Source organism: Chrysemys picta, chromosome 2, assembly GCF_011386835.1.
Source record: "Chrysemys picta bellii isolate R12L10 chromosome 2, ASM1138683v2, whole genome shotgun sequence".
NCBI lineage: Eukaryota > Metazoa > Chordata > Testudines > Emydidae > Chrysemys > Chrysemys picta.
Window position 1 is genome coordinate 50155958 of NC_088792.1, and position 23995 is coordinate 50179952.

General features: G+C 42.3%; 1 protein-coding gene across 9 annotated transcripts in view; it reads left to right on the plus strand.

Annotated features, from left to right (window-relative positions):
• The window catches only part of DYNC1I1 (dynein cytoplasmic 1 intermediate chain 1), a 316422-nt gene that overhangs the window by 248534 nt on the left and 43893 nt on the right, over nt 1–23995 (plus strand). For all 9 annotated transcript variants that reach the window (XM_065587000.1, XM_008163430.4, XM_065587006.1 and 6 more), the window contains 4 exons: nt 10873–11019; nt 14838–14951; nt 17844–17977; nt 20969–21113. In XM_065587000.1, coding sequence (XP_065443072.1) covers nt 10873–11019; nt 14838–14951; nt 17844–17977; nt 20969–21113 — 540 coding nt within the window. The remainder of the gene's footprint in view (nt 1–10872; nt 11020–14837; nt 14952–17843; nt 17978–20968; nt 21114–23995) is intronic.

Sequence of the window (23995 nt, forward strand, 5' to 3'; positions counted from 1 at the left end):
CGAAGCTTCCCCTGGGGGAGGCTAGCTCCCTGTCCCACCTCTTCCACCCATGGCCCCGCCCACACTCCACCCCGGGCCCTGCCCCCTGCTCCGCCTGAGGCCCTGCTCAGCCTACGGGGACGGGGGGTGAGGAGGGATGCGTGATTGGCAGGCAGGAACGTCTCACAGAGGTGGGGAGGTGAGGAGGGATGTGACAGGCGGAGGGAGTCTCATGGGGAGTGGGGTGGAGGAGAGGAGGGACGTGATGAGCGGCGGGGACCTCTGGAGAGGGTGGGGGTGGAGTGGAGGAGAGGAGGGACTTATCAGGCAGCAGCAGGTGGTGGGTGTCTTGGAGAAGGGGCAGAACAGGGAAGGGAAGAAGCAATGCACAGGTGGGGCCACCACAGCCCAGGTGTCCGGTGGCAGGGTGCCAGCTGCACCAGGGGAAACTTAGCCTCCCCTGACCCCATGTACAGGCAGTGATGCCCATTCACATATGCATGTCTATACTAGATAGACTTCAGAGGTCTCCTAGGTGCCTGCTGCAATATAATCTGGCTTCTTGGCAGATAGAAATACCTGTGAGCTCCTTATATCCCTTCTGATCACTCATGAAATATTCTTTTGATGACATTCTCATCAGATGTCATCAAATGTAGGCACCTGGCACCAGCATAGGTGCTGCTTTAGGGGAATGATTTCCTGCACAAGAGACCTCACAAAATGCAGTCACTGTAGTCCATTTAAAGTCATTATTATTTAGCACCCATGTCTGAGTGAAATTGTTCAACTGGTGGCTGGGCACAGTGCCATCTAAATATATGGACATGAGAGTAGGCAGTCAGTCTCTATGGCCCCATGCACATCTGATGTGGGTACTGAGGTCAGGCTTCCCAGTCAGGAAAATCCAAATGACTGTCTGTCCTGAGCATCTGTGGTTAAGGGGATATGCCATCACTAATCCAAAACTGGGCTGGATTAATTTTCTAAAATAAAAAACAGCTTTGCCAGCCACTTAAAGAGAATCGTGGGCCTGTGTAAATTGAGTGCAGTGGTGTGGAATCAGGAAAGAAAGACATCTGAACAAGTTGCCACTCCTGTTGTCTCTGTAGCATTCCCTCTGCGTCCAGGGTAAAATAGGTGCCAGGGTGTGGCACCTTGCTCCCTTAGTCCGCAGTTATTGAAAGGTATGTATAACTTTTTGTCTGAATGGAGCCTGCACTTTGCTGTGACTATAGTACAACCATATCATGTTTTATTTCTTAAATTAAGTTTCCCATAATGCTCTTGATGTTTATAGCCTCAGGCAGAAGTTTTAAAACGTTGTGAGCAAATGTACTAGTTTGTTCTAACCAGTGCTTGCAGCCTCCCATTCAGTTGTGCAGTTCTCTAACCCCAGTGGAGCCTGGGCTAACCGGAACCCTCAAATCTAGCAATTGTGAGAGCAGTCCACACTCTCTTATGTGATAGAACAGGCATGATGGAATGCAAGTCAGGTAGCAGCACCACTCTGGGGCCTAGCAGCAAGGTTCATCTTTGAGATATGGATGGGAACCTAAAGTGCAAGTCACAAAACCCAATAGCAGTGGTTTGGAACGAATAGCAGACACACCAATATCCAGAAAGCAAAACCCAGTCGATTGCATATTGGCGTACGTTTTTGAAAATTTGCACATGAAAATTTGAGAGCGCAGGATAGAGGATGGAGTGAAGGGGAAGAGGAACTCCAGAATGGTTTTGAAAAAATAACCCTCACCTCACCACTGCATTTCCTTATTTTAAAAAAGTAACCCTCTCTCCAACAGATTTCATACTGGGCACTCCATTATTCAACACCCACTTGCCCTCAGTCAGATCTAAGTTCAGATCTGAATGTTTTGGCTCAAATCTCAGGCTATGGAGACTGAAGGTATTGGTCAAGAAAACATGGTTGTAGTTTGTAAGTGGCCCTGTGGACTGCAGCTGTCTATAGTGCCTCCTGTAACTGCTGCATGACAGCTACAACTCCCTGGGCTACTTCCCCATGGCCTCCTCCAAACACTTTCCTTATTCTCACCACAGGACCTTCCTCCTGGTGTCTGATAACCCTTGTGCTCCTCAGTCCTCCAACAACACACCCTCTCACTCTCCGCTTCTTGCTCCCAGCTCCTCACACTCACCCCACAAACTGAAGTGAGCTCCTTTTAAAACCCAGGTGCCCTGATTAGCCTGCCTTTATTGATTCTAGCAGCTTCTTCTTAATTGGCTCCAGGTGTCCTAATTAGCCTGCCTGCCTTAACTGGTTCTATCAGGTTCCTGATTACTCTAGCGCAGCCCCTGCTCTGGTCACTCAGGGAACAGAAAACTACTTATCCAGTGACCAGTATATTTGCCCTCTACCAGATTCCTGTACCCCACTGGACTGGCTCTGTCACAGTAGGTACTATATGCATATGGTAAATTGTCCACATTACATTCTCTCAAAACTCTCCATCCTTCCCTCCTATTATCTACTCTCTAGAATTGGGTACGAAAAAAATAAGAAAAACTACTCTGCATAAATAAAATCAGAAATAAACAGTCTACGACAATTCAACTTCCAGCCTTTTAAATGGCAGACTTCTGGGTTGAGTAAAATAGGTTCAGTTTTCCTGTCTGTAACTGTTTTCAGACACCAGTTAAATTGTCTTTCTCTCATGCTTGTGAGAGGAATGAATATATGTAAAATGATAGGTATGCATAGTATGGCCATGCATCCTTGGGAACCAAATAAATCAGAAAATAGGGGTATTTGCATAGACCCCAAAAAAGTTTAAATAAAGCCTCACAGATCTATTTATGGGGGGAAATAATGTGAAATCTGTTCTAATTTATTTCCAGCATCCAGGAATTGAAAAATATGCCGAAGCTGAATCCTGCATTATTTTAGCCCATAAATGGCTGCCTAAGACATTAAATAATCTATTGAAAATGTAAGAAAAATAATAGACCCAGAAAACATTACTATGTACTATGCCCCTTTCTTGGTCACTAAACATCAACTAAATTTTGTTGTCAAGTGCCACATAAGAACTTGCACAATCTAGAGCACATGCCATAGCCATAAAGTGTGTATGAGTGTGTACACATGACTTGCCCTTCAGTTCATTGACATTCATGCCACAATATTCTGCAGTCTGTAGTGCTCTATGTAGGTAATAATCTATTGATGGCACAGGTTCCAGCACAAGATTTACACAATGTTTAGCCTTTATATTACACTGCTGTACAGCCAAAATGCTTCTGAAATAAATGTAGTCAAACTTTACTAATTCTGGGTCACTGAGAACAAAAATGATGCTTAAAATTGTTGATTGGCTCTAGTTTTCAAGATATGCTATTGGGTCAGTATATACGACCCTTGACTTGGGAATGGCGGAGGATAAGTGAGTTATAAAGGGAATGGATCTCAATTTAAACCAGAAATGACTAAAATACATCTTTGACTGGATCTATGAATAAATCTATGACAGGGTTTGGACAGTACTTGCTTTTTAGGCAAAACAATGAATGATGCAATCTGAAACTGGTATTGCGTCATACATGATATGAATTGCATCATGTTATTCCTAGAAGTCATGGATGATGTAATCATAACGAAGCTTACATCACTCTGCTGAACAAATTGCCCTATATCAGCTCTAGAAATCATACAGTGTCGTGCTCTCTTATTTGTCAGTGTTTTTGCAAAGGGACACATTTCTGTTTAGCCAAAGTGAGCAGAGATGCCTCGTACTTGTGTGAACAGTGCAGATAACTTCTGCTATGTTTGTGGTGAAGTGACTTTTGCATCACAAAAGTGCAGTATAACCACTATGGTTAAGAAAGCCTATCACCTTTATTTTGGCTGCAAAATTGGAGATCGGGACAAGAGGTGGGCCCCACACATATGCTGCAACACTTGTGCAACAAATCTTTGCCAGTGGTTGAACAGGAAAAGGAAATCTATGCCTTTTGCAGTGCCAATGATTTGGAGAAAGCCAAGAGATCATAACAGCAATTGTTACTTCTGCATGGTGCCTCCAGTTGGGAAAGGTGTGTCAAAGAAGAAAAAGTGGACTGTGCATTATCCAAACATTCCATCAGCTATACGCCCAGTACCCCACGGAGAAGGACTGCCGGTTCCTGATGCACCAGAATCATTCTCACTTGAGTCAGACGAGGAAGAGGATGAAACTTCTGGTCCTGAACCATCAATGTCACAGGACCCACATTTTCTCCCATCCTTCTCCTCTGAACCACACTTCATAACACAAGGTGAACTGAATGACCTTGTCAGGGATTTGGAACTACCCAAGAGTAAAGCAGAGCTGTTGGGCTCCAGACTACAGCAGTGGAATCTCCTGGCAGGTGATGTTAGGGTTTCCATGTTCCGTGACCGTCAAAAGGATCTTGTCCCATTCTTCTTCATGGAAGGTGATCTTGTAGCCTGCAACAACATCGATGGTGTGATGGCAGCCCTCAACATCGTTCACGATCCAGATGAGTGGAGACTGTTCATTGATTCATCGAAGACAAGTCTTAAAGCTATTTTACTGCATAATGGCAATGTTTTGCCATCAACTCCAGTTGGTCATGCAGTCCATATGAAGGAAACCTATGACAACATGAAACAACTTTTGAGGTGCATAAACTATGACCAACATCAGTGGCAGCTTTGTGGCGATTTGAAGGTTGTTGCTCTCTTGCTTGGTCTGCAGACTGGATACACAAAGTACTGCTGTTTTCTCTGTGAATGGGATAGTCGTGCAAGAGATTCCCACTACATCAAGAAAGATTGGCCACTCCAACAGTCATTGGAGCCTGGGAGGAAAAGTGTTCAGCATCCACCACTTGTTGAATCAAGGAAGATTTTGTTACCACCCTTACACATCAAGCTGGGTCTGATGAAGAACTTTGTCAAGGCCATTGACAAAACACAAACAGCTTTCAAGTACCTCCGTGGAAAATTTCCAAGGTTAAGTGAAGCTAAGATAAAGGAAGGTGTCTTTGTTGGTCCTCAGATTCGTGAACTTCTTCGAGATGATGCATTTGACCATGCACTGCGTGGCAAGGAAAAGACGGCATGGAAAGCCTTCCAGTTAGTGGCAATAAATTTTCTCGGAAACAACGAGGCAGACAACTACAGGTTGTTGGTGGAAAACCTCCTCAAGGCATACAAAAGCCTTGGTTGCAACATGTCACTAAAGATACATTTTTTGCACTCTCATCTAGATTTTTTTTCCCACCGAACTGCGGAGCAGTGAGCGATGAGCACGGCGAGCGATTTCACCAGGACATTGCAACAATGGAGAAACGCTATCAGGGCAAATGGAGCCCATCAATGCTTGCAGACTATTGCTGGACAGTGACAAGAGATGCTCCATTTAATGAATACAAGAGACAAGCCAAGAAGCACTGAGTAGACACTGAATAGGACTAAACTATGTACAGAATAGTTTTTTGCCTTTTGTTTCATAATAAATTTTATTTATATAACCCTTTTGCTGATTTTTAAAGTGTTACATAAACAGGACAGGCGAAATATTATCATGTAAAGCAACCATAAACACATGAAAAGACCTAGGTTTACAATTTAGGATTAAAACTCTACAATCTACGCAATATACATAGACATAAAAGGTAAAAACTTAAATATCTTAGAAACAGTAGCCAATCAGTTGTTTTAATTGTCATATTTGAATTCAGCACATCAAAATACATAATAAATAGCACATTTTATCTCTGAAGCAGACGACTTCTCAAAAATTGTAGACCAGTGTTATTGTTACAAAGTAGTTTTTAGAAAACATTGTCTGGAATAGTCCAGTGTGGAACAATCTTTTGTAGTCCTTTGTAATCTGTTGTGTCTTTGGTCTTCCAGTTGTTCCAATAATATTAGCCATACTTGGAACAATGTTCTATGTTCATTCAAATAAGACAATAACTCAGTTGGCCATTCTGGGTTTGGCAGCCAGAATAAGGCACCTTGAACAACATGCTCTATATTTACATTTAGTCTCAGACATGAAGGTAGTTGTGAAGGTATTATCTTTAGTTTTGGTAGGTTTTGTGGCAGTCCTATTGTTATACCAATAGAATAAAAACCAGCAGGATCTTATTAAGAGGGATCAGGCAAAGATGCCACATTTATTGTAAATATAATGATAAAACAAAAGATAAAAGTAAACAACGTTGTTTGACTACTTATTCCTATCACTACTTATTCCTTATATACACACACACACACACACACACACACACACACACACACACACACACACACGTATATATATTCACACAATCATTCATTCAAGTTCTGTATAGGTGTTATAGTTATCAGCCTAGAAGTTGCTCATGCCAAGTTACTGGCCAGCTATCTTGGTCATGAGGATGGAGCCGAGTCTGTGTCAGATGCACCTGATGCTCCTGGAGGTTGGCAGCAGAACCAGATACTCAAAATCCTCAGTCTTGAGAGTCCATTCTTATAGGAATTAATTCCTATGTTGGTCTATGGGAGCTGTTTCATTCTGCTGTTGCTGACTCGATCAGCAGATGGCACATTCCTGGGCACATTCCTGGTGGCTCCAAACTGTCCAAAGTTTGTGTTTCTCATCCTTCCAGGTGATGGGGTGGATCCCAGTTTACCCTCAGGGGGTTCTGGTGGTCCACTTTACACATTCTTTGGCCGATGGATACTCCCTTTCTAGGCTGGCACCTCCCTAACTATTCCTGTACATCAAGCATTCATCAACATACATTCCATATCTTAACCATATTTTAATTTATTGTCTCCACCATTTTCAGGGTGTGTGCTAATTCATTTGAGATTCCCGGCCCTTTAATCACAGAGGGTGGGGGTCTAGGAGCCGTTGCTGTTACAATGAAGTGAAAGTCACTTAACGGCTTATAGTGTTCGTTTACATTGTATCAATTACTTCAAGAACAAAGTCAATTAACTTGTTTGTAAGTTTTACATAGTAATAAAGTATCTTGCACAGGATAGATACAATCAATGGTTTCTACAGACAGTAGCTTACAAGTTTTAACAGAAGACCCAAGAGATTTTTGTACTTGGTGAAACTGTTGGATTTTAAAGTGTGGGGGACAAATTATTGGGGGGGGTCACTGTCACTTGGGGGAATCACTGTTAGTACCTTCTTTAATATCCCTACACTATCAGATCTTCTGGCTTGCACTGGGTCAGGACTGGGTGATGATTCAATTCATAACACTGAATCAACTGCATTTGCTGTTATAGCAACAATGTCCCACCCTAGTGATAGTATTCATTGGGTTGCTGGAGACCCTGACCGCTTGTGGTCACAAAATGTTCCACTGCACTTTGAGTGAGTGTAGAGTTGTTAACCCCAATAACCTAATTTGTGTAATTTTGGGAGCCTAAATTCTTCCATCAGTGGGAGCTCAGTATGGTATTCTCCTTGCCTTCCTGCCCTAAAATTTTGCGTGGTGATGTGGTGTGCCATTAAACTAGCTGTTGTATTCATCTACAAGAGGTGGCTCAATGATTGCTGAAACTTACTTCATTGAAATGTTGGGATGCTCCATTGGTTAATGTTGAGAAGGTGCTTAGAGATTCTCTGTTGAAAGATATTGCAGAAGCACAACAAATTGTTAATTATTATTGTTTATCATTTTAATACTGACCATGAGATGGTTCCTGCTCCTTTGAAGTCAATGGCAAAACTGACTTCAGTGGGAGCAAAATCAGGCCCCAAGTATTTGAGTCTTGAAGCAAGATACACTCTGGAGGCAGAGGAGGATCACTGGGAATGATTTCTGCTGCTCTGCTCAAACCCAGGTTTGCTCAAATTGTCAGGGGACCTGCTTGCAGCTCTCTTCTATTAAGGCTAAGATGTGAACCCTTTGTTTTTAAAATAGCTAAATGAAGGCAGCCCTTACTCATGTGGGTACTCCCATTGACTTCAGTGAAACAATCATCTGATTAAGTACAGTAGAATGGGGTCCTTAAATTGGTAAATTCTAATATTTGAAAGGATTTTCCCTTCAATGGAAAAATGTTACTGACATAATTAAAAGGACATGAACATTTCATCAACTGAAAAATGTGAGTTACTTTGGAAGGATGTGTAAAACTAGAAGCAATGTTTTTTTTTCTAAGTCAGAATCATAGCAAAGGGTTATTTTCAAACTTTATGAAAAACACACTTTGGCAGTTTATATCTCCACCATCCAAGTGTATTCTGGGATTCTGGATTCAAAAACATTCTAACCATGAAAACACAACATTTAAAAATACACCGTCTGCATGGTTTCTCTGCCTCGCTTCAGCATCTCCAAGTTTGTTTCAGACAAACTGAGAACTTTGTTGTGGAATGACTGTTTGAATTTAGGTTTCTTAAAATATAAGTGTAGCCTTACACCCATTGTGGGTGTACATCCAGCGGTTCAACCAGATTATTTTAAAATCATCTGGCTATTTCACTGCATGTCAGAAGATCTGTCTTCTTAGTTATAAAGTATGTGATGGGTTGATTAAAACAACTCACAAAGCCATTAAATGAACAGATAAAATGTAGAATGTGTGATGTAGGGTTCTGTTAATTATAACGTCTGGGGGATCTGTGAAAGTTGCATGGCAGCTGAATCATACTTGATTTTTAAGTGCATCATGATGCTGTAGTACTATGAATATTTTTATATAAAGTTATATGCCTAAGAGTCCTTTTTGAAATTGATGAAATCTTCATTCTTGATGCTGTAACTGACCATAAAATAATTAGTCTCCCTGCACAGCTGAAAGTGAGCTAAAACAGGCAAGCATAACAGCGTAGAACCACATGAAAACTTTAGAGGAGAAGGAAGAAGGTCAAAGAGGTCAGGGAGAACACCCATGGGAACTAGGGAGAAGGAGATAGTGTTAGACTGTTTCACTGTGTTGGAGACAGCTAGGTCAAATGTATAGGATTGGCCATCCCTAGAATATATTATCATTCATTGTGACTGTTTCTACTGAATTATTTTAGAGCCACGTTATATAGCTTTATAGAATATAAATTGGATATATCAGTGTTAGTTCAGTAGAAACTGTTTAATTGGGACAGCTCAGTTTATTCTATTTCATCCCAATTATGGCTATCCAGAGTTGTTATAGTTAATGATAAACATTTTGGAAGGTTTATTACACCTCACGCTTCAGGTTTTAAGCCAATCTCTTACTATTAGAGACCAGGATGAGACCTAATTTGAAAGACAAGTTATGCCACATTTACCTACAGCAAAGTTCTGACACCTTCCTCTGGAGCATCTGGTGCTGGCCACTGTCAAAGACAGGACACTGGACTGGTGGGACCATGGGTCTGACCCAGTATGGCAATTCCTATGTCTCTAATTATGCAACCAACTTGTTTAAACAAAGTTTACCTTAATGTTGGCAGCTCGGTTCGTGCAACTGAAGCATGATAATTTATGTACATTTAATTACTGAATACAATGGATGAATTTATCATTTCTCACCAATTTAAAATATCTAACCATTAAAATATAACAGATAAGTGTGTTACTGGTAATTTCCCAGTTGCCATTAGCATGAAACAGTCTGAAAGTAAAAGAAAATAATTGTGACCATTAACTGTCATATTGACACTCTAACGATAACCAATCGATCAGTTAGGCTAACTTGTCCCCATGGGTTGTCTGAGGAAAGTGACATTTGCATCTTTTTTTGCAAGCCAAGTCTTTATTGTATAGGAATTCTCAGAACATTCTTTTGTTTTCCAATTTCCATAAAATGGAGGCTATGTACCCAGAATCAGAGACATCAGAAATGGAACATAGTTCCTTAAGGAGAGAATAATGGAACCATAAAAGAGTCTAACTTGCTTGATGCTTTGTTTTACACAAATGAGGAGTGCAGGGACTGCTCCCTGGTAGACTTGAGGCTGCACATTATTCTGGAGAGGACAGAGAGGAAGTAACGCCATAGCCATGTCCCCAACTTCACAGTGCCTTGCAGAGCAGCTTATCGGGTAGCTTGGGAGGTATCACGTCTTGGTTCCACACCCCCTCAGCTACAGCCCAATAATAAATCCAGCCCTCAGTAAATTAAGGAATATTGCTCCTGCAAGACCAAGTGACAGTGGTAGGGAAAGTGAGCCCTTTTGCAACTCAGAAGGGACCTTCTTGGCCCCAAAGCCTGTGTATTGTGTAACGTATTTGTTATCCAATAAAGAGGTATTTGTCTGACTTACGGTGTTCCCCAGGGCTATAGCTAGATGTCCCCCCAGATGAGGAAAGGATTGGGGCTATCCACTCTCTCACAAACGTACCCCAGAATCTTTTGCCTTGCTTTAAAGTGATCCAGTGAGGAGAGTGCCACAGGAGCCAGTGGCAAGGGTAAACATATTGAGGGGCAAGCAAGTGAGGGCCTGGTTCTTCCTGTGGGGGAGTGAGGGGAGGCAGGAGTCTCCTGGAGGGGGGTGGTGCAAGAGGGATCCAGGATCTCCCTGTAGGGTTGCAAGGGGGACAAGGATCTCCCTGCTGGGAGCAAGGAAAATAAATCAATGAAAATATTGGATTTTTTTTGTTTTTTTTAAAGAAGCCCAGGGAGGCACTTTCCCATCATCATCTCACATATGGTATCTCAGGTGGTGGTTTCTCATCACCAGTGCCTAAAGCCTGCTCTGTTCACTTTTTCTCCAGGACCCATGGGACTACAAATATTGGGGCCATTCTTGCATTCTTTGCAAGGGTCCCTTTGTCTTCACGGAAAGACCTGGGTGCGCAGGGAATACAGGGTCAGGACTGCACTCCTGAGAGTATTGATTATAACATGCTTCTTAAGGAACAGAAAGGCAGATGACTGACAATTGAACTGACCCCTTTCCTTCATTCTCTACCCTGTTTTTGCTCTAGTCCTCTGTGATGTCTGTCTGCTTTGCACGTTTTCACCCCAACCTGGTTGTTGGTGGAACATACTCTGGCCAAATTGTCCTGTGGGATAATCGCAGTCACAGGAGAACTCCAGTTCAGCGTACACCCCTTTCGGCTGCTGCTCACACGGTAAGGCTCAATGTCATTGCGAAGAAACATTCAACATGAAGTGCAGATCTCTTAGCCTGAGCTACCGCTACAATGTTGTATTTTTTGTTACATGCAAGAAAATAAAAGAATGGATTTTTAAGGGGGGGGAATGGATGGGAAACAGACTAGGCGACAGCTTCCTGCACGTGCTGAAAGGGTGATGGCTGGCCCGCGGTTGGGTGTTTAGGAAGTCTCCCCACAGTGTATGACCAAACAAGGGCATCTCACAATAATGGTCCAGTGCTGTGCGGAGTGCAGGGACAACTTGCTCCTGATGCCCACCTGGGGAATAAGTCTTCAGAAAGGGATACGGATAAGGCAGAGTTCATGATTCCTCCCCACGCCCCCTCAGTACTGGTCCATGGATTGGAGCCAGCTCACTGTGGGAGCAATCTGTTCTCATAATGAGGATGAAGTTAATTGCATGCACACAGAAACCCCAAGCAGCTGTGCACAGTCATTGTGGGGTGGTGCAGGGCAGGGCAGTAGCTTAAATGCCTGATTTAGCCCCAACTAGGTTGGGATTGTTCTGGGGACATAAGGGAGAACAACTAGGAATAATGGGACGAATTTTAGCAAAGGGTATGTAGACTGAACATCAGGAACATTTCTTAATGATGAGATCTTTTAGGCTGCGGAATAAACTTCCAATAGGCGATTACCTGAAATATAAAGAAACTGAACTGGACAAAGGAAGAAAATGATCCTGTGCTGGCAGGGGGATAGATCAGATGACCTAGTAGATCTTTTCCACCTCTCACTTCTGTGATTCTCTGATTATACCTTTGTAATTTGCTGTTCAAGTTTCAACTTTTAGTTTGTTGTGACAATGTAATCCCTGGGGTTAAAAGTCAAAATCTAACAATCGTTAAACATAATTTAGTGCCAAAAATTCACTCTGGCACAAATATGATGACTGCCTTGCCATTTATGTTAGAAAATGGCAGGTATGAAATTATTGGGGGTTGGAAAAGGGAAAGGAATATAGTTCTCCAAATTTCTGCCATCATCAGTTTTGTCTGACTCTAATGCCCAGTTATGCTGTGGATCACAGCTGCACCATTACTTTGAATTTCCCTAATGTTTGTGTCCTTTTTGTCAATAGTAAGCAGGGGGTGGGTGGGGGCGGCTAACATTGCTCAAACTGCATGGAAGAAAACACTGTGGCTTGAAGTGGTGATTTAGTAACATGGGAGACCAGAAAACTAGAGACTGGAAACTGTAAATGTAATTGAAAATGGAGTGATTGGGGTCCAAAACCTAGTGAAAAGGAAAAAAATACTGGGAAGGTTTGTTCTTCCCTTGTGCTCAATAAATTTTTTAGACAAAATTATACCACCTGGGAATGATATTCTAAAACTTGGATCATTTTCCCAGTAGCAGAGGTCAATGTATAATATTATGACTATGACAACTAGAAATAGATTACGTGGATTTATTCATAAGTGTGAATTGTGTGACTATGTGTACAAGTATAAATAACCATTTTTAAACCCCTAGCTAACATGGAATCATGTTTTTAAGGAGTTTGATCGTGCTTCAGAATAAACATAAATTAAGTGCTATTCCTACAATCCTGACAGGCAAAATTCTTGTCTAATTTAAATTAAGTCCTGCAGGCTCATGCCCTAAGCTGTTATACACAAAGGAGTATATTGAATCAAGAAAATGATTCTTTTGTACAGTAGGCAGTTAGGTGCTGGTTTGAATATTTATTTTTATTTTAACAAATATCCCCCATGAAAACAAGTGTTTAGTTATTGCTGCTCTCTTCAGTTAGCTGAATAAATATGGATCATGCTGTCAACATTGTTAAAAAATTCCCGTGAGTTTATTCCCGCTGATTGGTGCCCAGGAAAGAGAGTCCCACCACAGCTTACTCACTAATTTCCTTTCACGCCCACCACACAGCTGTATTTGGAAGAACAGGAAATTTTAATTAAGACAAAAAACTCCTGCATGATGATTTCATTTCCAAAATAAATAAAAACAAGCTGGCATGTCCCCTGTGAAAGGAAGGAGCCAATTTACACTTTTTGCTAAGTACTGTTGGTCGTCCTTTTTGCTCGTTTTGTATACATCTTTTGAATTTCATTACTCATGAAACAGACAGCTGGCAGCACTGCCTATAGCCAGGCATTCTATAGGAAGGTACCACTGGTCTGGCAATACGTCCCCCGATGCGTCTGGCCACTCCCTGCCTATTTGACCTGTATCCTCCTCCCACCCTTGCAATTCCAGCCTTAAGGCTGCTTTAGCAATTTGTAGGTTGTTTTCTGACGAGGACAAATGCCCATTACAGCTTAGGCTGAGCAGACTAAATTTACCATGTAATAATATGTGCTCATCAGTTTTTATTCCCATGTTAATTGGTACACAAGGAAGGGTTACGTGAAGGGCGCTTCCTAAGGGTTTTTTTTTTTTAAATGTAGCTTTAGGGGCAGATTTTCCAAATCTGGCCTGTTTGTGACTAGCATTAATTCACAAGGGCAATCACTTGTGCATACGGGCCTTCAGCATCCTATCACCTGTTCACACAAATGATGGAATTTATACACATAGGGTGTGATCCTGCGCCACTGAAGTCAATGGAAGTTTTGCCATTCACTTCAAAGGGAGCGGAATTGGAGCTGTCCACCTTAATTGGGGATTGCTTATGTAAGTTCCATCATTTCTATGCACAAATGATTGTGTGCCCAAGTGATCGTCTTCACTTGGATGAATATAGATGGGAACTGAGTTGAGGCCACTAGTAAATTTGGCCCTTAATTAATTTTCTTTAATTAAATGTAGGGCTAGTGAAAAGTGAAAAGTTTCCATTTCTAGAGACCAAAGTCTTCTCTTTATCCACAAAAAAAAAAAAAAAAACACTGAATAGACAGTAGCAGTGCAAGTTTCCCAACACTGCCCTACAGCTATGCATGTTATCCTTGATCTGGACAGACCACCTGTACTGGCTAAAAGGTAGTTCGTTCTCACTGGCCATTCTTTGAAGAGTGCCGCTAAGGGTGCTCGGTTGTGACAGTGGTTTGGTGATGAGAACACTTGGCCACTAGAAACTGAGCTTGGAGCAGCACCTCGTTTCCCATGGGCCATCAAACAGATGTCAGATGATAACTTGGAGCCCAAAGTATCGATGTCTGAGAAGTACCGTGTACACCCTAACATGTTAAATGGACACATTTAATGCCTGTGGACCAAATTTTGCTCTCAGTTTCACTGGTGTAAATCTGGAGTAACTCCATAGGTTAGTGGAGTCACTCCCGATTTCCTTTGATATATCAGAGTACATTAATTGGCTCATGATTAAGAAGGCTGGTGGATTTGTTCATATTTTTTCCATTGAAGTACATTTGAAAATATCTGGCATAGCAGCCAAACTGTGGCAAAGTCCAAGTCTTGGAATTTTCTCCAATAAAATCTACATTTTCATTCCATTTGGAAGGTTTGCTTCTCTCTGCCAGTCATTTTCAGCATCAAAAGCTATCAGCAGAATCAGACGTGTCCCTGAGGGTGAAATCTCATCCACAGAATTCAGCAATTTCACAGCATTACTCAGGTTGTTTTACGATGGAGTAAAATGAATCTTTGAACTTCCACCACCATAATGTGCCTTTAAAGTTCCAACCAAAAGCAAATTAAATTCCTTTCTGGCAAGTAGATGAGCGCTGTATTATGCTGGCAGTATGTGACTGTTTAATCCTTTCTTAAATCAACATTTCTGACATTTGAAATTGAAATTTGGTTTTGAAAAGTGAGAATGCACTCTCTGATTCCTGGTGTTCATGTATTTTCAGCATCCCGTATACTGTGTAAATGTAGTTGGAACACAGAATGCGCACAATCTCATTACAGTTTCTACAGATGGCAAAATGTGCTCCTGGAGCCTGGATATGCTCTCAACACCACAGGTGGGTTTGTTTTCACCTACACAAGAAGAAAACATCATGGTTAAAGCAGATACCTGCTTAATGGAACATAGTTCCTAAAAGCCAAAACTTCATATCCTACACAAACTAAAACCAATGGATGCACTTGAAAGAATGCAGCTTGCTTCCAGCAGTCTTCTGTAAGAGCCAAAACCCATTTCCTTTACCACAAATCATGTAATTATTGTAATACGTTAATATGTAGATCAGTTTCAAGTGAAAATGAAATAATCCATTTTAAAGCACAGTAATTATAGAAGTCGCCTGTGGTACAAATTGCACTTACTCTAGATTGTTTAACAAATATGGACTAGATTGCACTGCTGCAGAACACACTCGACCCAGTTATATGTCTCCAAGATACGGTATCCCAAAAGTAGGAAAGCTTAGCTTGTTCATGAATTCAGTAACCAAGGGAACAAACTATGCAAATCAAAAGTTTTAGAAATATTTCCCCCACCCCAGAATGTTTGTTGTTACTGGCTCCCCATCACACACTCACACACACATACACACACACAACTTTTTGTATTGGAAATGAAAGGAAATCCAGGAAATTTTTCCAAACCACTCGTGATTATAGTAATGGAAACTAAGCAACAAAACTGATGCTGAAAGAGACCTTTGGAGAAGCTTGTTTAAATCTGTTTGTAGTCCAATACATCCCTTTCTTCTGTTTACTGGGAAGAAGGATGTTTTATTACTGGGTTTCATTAAAATGTGTGAGATTCATCACCAGGTGAATGAGGTACTATCTTTTATTGGACCAACTTCTGTTGGTGAGAGAGACAAGCTTTCGAGCTTACACACAGCTCTTCTTCAGGTCAGGGAAACTAACTCAAAGCTCGTCTTTCTCACCAAGAGGAGTTGGTCCAATAAAAGATATTACCTCAACTTATGTCTCTAATATCCCGGGACCCATATGGCTACAACAACACTGCGTTCGTGAGATAGATCACGACAGTTGTATAATCTTGTTTTAAAATAGCTAGTAGAAATTTCTCTGAAATGAACATTTATACTAGTTTCACCCCTGTGCAGATACATATGAGTTGTTTGGTTTTAATATTAGTTATTGACACAAAATGCATTAGCACAGCACAGTGCTACAGTTGTGACACAAGGGTTTGTGAATATCCCCATTCTGTAACCTCTCCACTTACATGGGATGTCCATGCATACTGCAGCTCCAGAATTGGGTTCCAACAACATGGTACATTCTACATTGAGTCAGAGATCCTATCCTGAACTTATGCTGCTGTTGCAAAGAAAAGCATGCGACTTGAAGTCAAGGTGCTAGCCTCAGCTTGGAATTTCATGGCTTTTGCTGGTTTGTCTCACAGTCTTAAACCTTCTAGAAATATGGAGCCAGATTTTCAAAGAAGCATTGGTGTGTCTGGCCAGTGGGTGACAGTTGTACATATGGGGGCCAGAGGCGGCTCCACGCACCAGCGCACCAAGCGCGTGCCTGGGGCAGCAAGCCGCGGGGTGCGGCCTGCCGGTCGCTGTGAGGGCAGCAGTCAGGCTGCCTTCAGCAGCATGCCTGCGGGAGGTCTGCCGGCCCCGCAGTTTCGGCGGCAGGTACGTCGAAGGCGCGGGACCAGCGGACCTCCCGCAAGCATGCCACCGAATCCTCATTACCAGCAGACCTCCCACAGGCATGCCACCGAAGGCTGCCTGACTGCCGTGCTTGGTGTGGCAAAATACATAGAGCCACCCCTGATGGGGGCAGATCCTCAGATGATGTCAATTGTCATCGTTCCATTAAAGTGAGAGCTCCATGTAGATACCAGTTGAGGATCTGCCCTATGAAGATTTGCACCCACACAAGCATATGCATATTTGCTCCATATTGTTATATCTATGAATTTGTTAGTTTTTGTTTTGGCTCTTTTAACAGAGGCAAATGTTTTTCATCGGAGGATATATTCCAGCTAGTCAGGAATACCATAGAGCTGATTCTGCAGCCTTTACTCCCATCAGACTTCAGTAAGACTTCTCCTGCAAGGGAAGGCTACAGGATTGGGCCCTAAAAAACCAGTGACTTAGGAATTTTGAAAAGGGAAAAAATACCAGGCTAAATCGCTATAAATGAAAATTGCTAAATCCATCATCTGCATTGTGGATTCTTGAGTTACACAATTTAAGCTTCAAAAGCAAGTGGTTTTGAGTTATATATGTGCAAAAAATAATCCGCTTAAACTATATGCTAATAAAATAGAGTATCCACGCTCATGTTACTTCAAAACATGGACACAGCTTATTTGGTTTGAAGTGTGGTGAGGGAAAGTGAAAGAAAATATGCTCACATGCTTGCAACTTGACAATAGAACCCAGAGTGAATGTTTATGGTTGCTACAGCAACCCCTTGAAAAATGCTATTTAGAATGGCAATGGTGACATGACCCGAACTTTCTAAATCGGTTCTACTGAGGTACAAATGGCATAGTTTGGTAAGTGTGCGGAGTGTATCTGATATTACTTGTGTTTCTCGGTAAACAATTGATTTCAAGAATGTTTGTAAATAGAAGGGTATTGTATGTTTTATTAGAGCCTGGGGCTGACAAGTGAAGCCATTAAGTATTATCTTTAGTTTCTGCACCATTAGTTTTTAAATTCTCACCTGTCATCTCTGTCTGACTTAAAAAGATGTAGCACAGACTGATGAATTCTAGCCGCTTTGGAACCTGGGATATGCAGCCATGTGAATGGCAGTATCAAGCATCATGATTGGTGACATTATGGTGGCTTCTTGTAATGCCCTATGCAAAATCAACACGTCATTTAGCCAAATGATTTTTTTTTCTGTGACACATTTAGAAAACAATTAGTGAAAAACAAAAACAAAAAAATAACTCTGGCCTGTTTTGGTAGGAGAGCATGGAGCTGTCCTACAATAAATCCAAGCCGGTGGCAGTTACAGGAATGGCTTTCCCAACAGGAGACGTCAACAACTTTGTGGTTGGCAGCGAGGAGGGTACCGTCTACACAGCTTGTCGTCATGGAAGGTGATTTTCAGTACTGCTTACTTGCAGCATATCCTGTTTCTGTCTCTAGGGGGTGAGGCGGGTGCTAGGGTGTTATGGAGAACAATCAGCCTTTTGGGTTGGTCCATTATTATCAGCACTGTTCGGGTTCTGTAGTTTTACACCATTACCGATAGTGTCGTTTTAGGGTATTCAGATCTAAATTAATCACGAGAGTAGGATATAACACGCCCTCCCCCTCCCCACACACACCTCACCCAATGTTCATAACCCTTAGCTTCATCGTAGGTCTCCACTCTGGAGAGTCAGCCCACCTTGTTCAGTTACACCTCCAGACTCTTGTTAATAGCAGGTAGAGATATAGTCTGTTAAAGGGCAAAATTCTGACCTTGCTCCTCTGAGTCTAGGGGTGGGGACAGAAGAGGGCAGAATGGCAGCAGCCGCAGAAGGGTCTCAGAGCTATTCTGCCTGCACAGGGCAGAATGGCTCCTGGAACATTGAAACAGAACATTCAGCAGCACTCCTCACCATTTCTTAAAGCAAAAGCATTGTGCATGTCTCCCACCTAACGCCTCACATGTGCTAGGGGTCTGTACGCAACCCAAAGGTGGCTAACTGCTCCTCCTCAGCCTAGAACTTCCTTGCATGACATCTTCAGCCTGCCTTTTTCTAGCAGGTTACACTGGGGAGAAGCTTCCTACCGCATCTTCTCAGGAGTGCACCTGAGGACAAAATGTCGCCCAAAATGTATTGTTGTTGGTTAGGGGTCTGATCCTGCAACCTCCCATTGACTTCTATGGTAGTTTTGCCTTAGTAAGCAGCACAGGATCGGGCCATTAACGATCTTCATGGGAAAGTGAGGCTTTCTTAAGCACAGTGTAAAAACCGCCCATTAGAATGTTCTCTCGCATTATAGGGAATCTACCCAATGCACTGATCTTTCAAAGTATGAACTATGACTCCAAGTATTAGATCAGAGGAGAGCCTTGGTGCTATGTACACTCTAACAATGATCTCCTATTCTTCACCCAATGTGGTGAAGGTGTAAATCCTCTTCCATAATTTAAACGAGTTCCTTATTTTGCACCCTGTAAACTATTTCAGGATGCTGTTAGCAGCCAGAGGAATCTCCCCAGGGGCACTTCAAAGATCAGTTCCTCATGTTCATTAAAATGAGTCTCAGCCATCTTGTATGCTTTTGTTAACTGCTAACACTTTCATTGCGCAGCGTTCTTGAGAGCCTCTTGTAAAGAACAAGCTCTTCAGCTTTCCGTCGGTGGGTTTACATTTTATTCAACACTTTGAAATGTATTGGGGTGATGTAGCTTCACATGTCCAAATTCTAGAATTCTAATGTCCAAATAATTTTTCTATAATTCTAATGTCCAAATAATTTTCCTTAATGTTGATGCGGTGTTTAAAGAATGGGCCCTCTGTTACATATTCATAATATTAAACAAATAGTCATACATTTTAAAAAGATTATTTTCGCTTTTTTGCTGATAGTACAGCAACACTCAGTGTCTCTATCTAGGGGTTATAGTGATGGAGTGACTGATGGTTTGAATTAATCTTTGGCTGTCTGGATAAGTGAAAGCTGCCCAAGGTCATTTCTAATTTAGCACTTGTCATCTTTCAGATGTACCTGTCTTGTCCCCCACCAGAGGAGGAAAGTGTCAGCTGCTCTTGCTATTCTTGCTTCTTTACCATTTTTACCTGTGTTCTATTGGGAATCATTCCCAAACTGCATTTTATTTTCATAGGTCCTCAATGCTCTCCAACACAGCATAGTGCAGAGGGGAGCAAAATTTTGGAGAAATCTGCATCTAGGAAAAACAGCTATGCAAGTCACTCTCCCCACATCCCCAGAACCTAGCTATAAAATATCCATGCAGCCCATTAGCCGTGTGGAAAAAAGAAGGGAGGGCTGGAGAAAAGACCACAATAAGACTGGCGGTAAATCAGCACTTCCTCAGAGGTATTGCAGAATTCAACCACTGGCTGATAGCCAATGGCAATGCAGCTACTGGTTCAGCCATGTTGCCATGGCTGATAGGGCTGTTTGAGGAGAGAGCCTGGAAAGGTTCCTTCTAATACAGTTCTTGGCCTTGCCCTCTGGCTGCTCTGCATTTACTCTGGTCCTACTGAGAAAGGGTAAGACTGCATGGACTTTGCGGCTGTGTTAGAGCCGGTGATATTTTGAATGAGTTTGTTCCTTTTGTGGTGTATGTATCCATGTGACTGAAGGGGAGATGTTATTATTCTCTTTTCTTTGTATGGTGGGGCAGTGCGGTAAGTTGATTCGGGCTGGTTGTTAACAGAGTGAGTAACGCACTACGTGTATGCTCTCTAATGAAGATCTACATGTTTTCCTTCTTTATAGCTGTTCTGGTCTTTCCTCATGTGATCTGCATTTCATGTAATAAAAATGGAGCTTGATAAGTTTATGAATGGGATTAGATAACGGAGTTGCCTCCAAGAGCGGGGGACTGGACATGATGACCCAGGAGATCCCTTCCAGTTCTATGTTCCTCTGAAATGGAAATCTTTTCTTTCAAACCAATACCTAGCCCATAGGACTTGACAACAAATCCTGTTTGCCTTAATCATATGAATAGTTTGAATCATATGAGTCAGCCCACCTTGTTTGTTCATGATAATTCCCATGATAATGGCTCACTCTGATTTATTTGGCTCTGTGAGTCTTCCTTTATTATTATTATTCATATTATTCTAAAGCACAGTACAGTTGATACTGTATATAAGTGTCACGTATGGATGAATTCTGCAGAGTAAGGAAGTCTCAGTAAGTGGGGTTCTGGCCACCCCAGTGCATGAATTGTGCCCACAGCAGCACGTCCTTAGAGACAAAGCCCAAACTGAAAGATGCTGTTTTTTACAGATTGCATGGTAGTTTACTAGGGAAACAGTTAGACAAGAACTTGAAGATAAAGAAAAAAGCCTAGTATTCAAAAGTCCCTGAATGTTAGTGTGTGTATCTTCTTTCTGCAGTAAAGCAGGAATTGGTGAAATCTTTGAAGGCCACCAAGGACCTGTCACGGGGATCAATTGCCACATGGCAGTGGGCCCAATCGACTTTTCCCATCTTTTTGTCACATCATCATTTGACTGGACAGTCAAGTTGTGGACCACAAAGGTGAGAGATCTGGGAGGGGACTGGGTAGGCTTGCTTAGTACATTTAGATACCTTTTATAGGCAAATATTGCCCATTTTTGCAGTTTATAATCAAGGCCTAATCTATTCCAACAGATGGTTGAATCCGCTATTATTAATTAATCGTTGTTTTCCCCTCACATACTTTCTTTTTCCCTGTTGCTCAAGTTACCTATCCAAATATTGCAAAAGAAGCACAGTATGAATTTGGGGAGTTGTTACATTAAAATATTATTCTCAGAAATACTTTGAATCTTAAGCTTTAAATGAGGGTGAAGAATCTGTCTCATATGAAGGGATAATTTAGCTAAGGTAATGCATGAGGACTCCATGGCTAAAATTCATCCTTAATATATCTGCCTCAGCTAAATTAATCCCAAGGTTTATGCCATCCTACGTAGGCAGCATTTCCTTGCCTACACCTCTACACCATCCCCTGATGTTGTGATGGCAAAAAGCCACACTAACCTCCTGTTTACTGAGGATGTATAAGGGACAGCACAGTCCAAAAAGTGGTGGCATTGTCTAAGAAGATGTTCACCCCATCTCCTTCCCAGCCTCTGCCAATGGGATGTACAGCAACCACACCCCCTAGCAGAATAGAGGGAGTCTATCTTCAAGAACACCATCTGCCTTCCCTTGAGCAAATCCCCCTGGGGGTCAAGAACTTCCAAGTTGGTGCCGAGAAATAAATGGCCCAGTTCCAGGTTCAGCGAATCTGGTTCAGTGAATGGAGTTGCACCTGTAATAGACTCCCTCGTGTAATAATTAGCATAATATGCCATACATCTAAAAGTACTTGACAAAATATAACTTAGGGTTAGTCACCAGAACAGCATTAGGGAAATCACTGATGCTGGAGTAGATGACTTGAATAATACTTTCTATCTCTAACAAATATGATTCTCTGACAGAAGTTAAGTTGACATTTTCTGGCACTTACTAAAGAATTGTGCTTCTGCAAACGGAATCAGAATGTACTACTGATGTTTTTGACTTTGGTTACAGTTTGTGTTGTTTTGTATTACAGTTTACAAAGTGACCAACCCAGTACTCCATATGCAGGACAAACTCCTAAGGTTAATAATATGCAAACAGTGCACCAAGATGTTGGCACAGAAGTAGAGTTTTTTCCTTCTGACTAGAGGAAGCCCTGAGGAGTTATTATCAGCTGTAAAATCTATATACACTGTACATGTACATGTACAGGGATGTATTGTGTACAGACTTCACACAGAGAGATTATTTTGTGCAACAAAAATTGCCATACAGTTTGGTGAAACTAAGCAGATGCAAACCCCATCTTCAGTAGTATTGTCTTGGTGTAGGATAACCAAAGTGAGGGAAAAATATGAAGTTGATTAAATAGACCAGCCTACCTTCATTGTGGGAGCTGAATGAAAAACAAAATCTAAACAAGTGTAAATTAGGTTAATATTCTTGCTGATGAAATCATCTAAATTGTGTTATCATCATTCAATAGGTAGAGATTTGTTTTTCAAATGTCTGATTTTAATCTTGGCAGTGTCTTTAAGAATCGCTGATGTTGTTTGGCTCACATCTTGAGCTGCACCCAACAGGATTCCAATGTTGGAAACTGACCCAATCAGGAAGCATCTCAGAATGTTTTCCTCAAAGGCCTCATGGATGGGAAATGATGGTACAGATGCATAGCAAATGTAACTACAAAACTGGCTAGAGGCAGGTCATGTGACAGCATTATGCTCTAAATAGAAATGGAGTTACCTCGATACTTGGCAGTTATTTGAATCCTCCTTATGCAAAGGCTTAATTATATGTTTGTTAAAATATATAATCTCAGGGCCTGATCCAATGTCCATTGTAGACAATGGGAGTCTTTTCAATGACATCAGTGATCAGAGCTGCCACGTGTTGCACTGCTCCATGTCTGACATCTTACAGAAATTAACAACTTAATTTGTATGATTGTAAATAATTTGCATGTAACCCTAAACTTCATCTTATAGTCAACAGACCCTGTCAATGGGGATGGGATATGGAACTGCTCAAAACTTGGCAGCTGTAATGAGCATTCTGGCATGCGTCTGGGGGATTGGTGGGTGCCAGGGAGGTCTGTGGCTTGCTAGGTAATGGATAGAAGCTGTTTGAAGGGATAGCTGGGTGGGGATATCTGGTGGGTGGGTGGAAGGCTGGTGGGAGTGCCTGGAGTGGCTATCTGGAGGGAGGCAACTGGGAGCTTGGTGGAAATATGGGCAATTGGTATCTGGAGGTGGCTGGGTAGGGTTGATTGGTGAATGGGTGGGAATCTCAGTGGGTGTGTCTGGTGTCTACAGGTACTTGGGTAGAGGAGATAGAGGATCATTAGGAGGAGTTGGATGGGGGGATAGATGGTGAATGGTGCTGCGGTAGCTGGGTGGGGGTGACTGATGGTTGGGTGGGAGCCTGGGTGGGGGTGTCCAGTGTCTATGGGTCTCTGGGTAGAGGGGATGGGGGATCACTAGGAGCTAGATGGGGGATAGATGGTGAAAGGTGCTGGGGTGACTGATGGTTGGGTAGGAGCCTGAGTGGGGGTGTCCAGTGTCTCTGGATCAAGGGGATGGGGGATAACTGGGAGCTGAATAGGGGGATAGGTGGAAAATGCTGTCTGAGGATGTCTGGGGTGACTAAAGCTGGGGAAGGGTGGTTAGGGAAGTCTGGACTCCATGTTGGACCCTCACCTTCTGCCCCAGCCACTTCTGCTTGGTTTTGCTGCTGCCTCCTCTTCCCAGCTGCCTCTTCCCCACTGAGATCCAATAAGGGGAGCAGCCAGGGAGGAGCCAGAAAGACCACCCAGAGGGCTGCTCAGCAGTTGCTACAGTTGCCCCAGTGGCTGGTAGCCACAA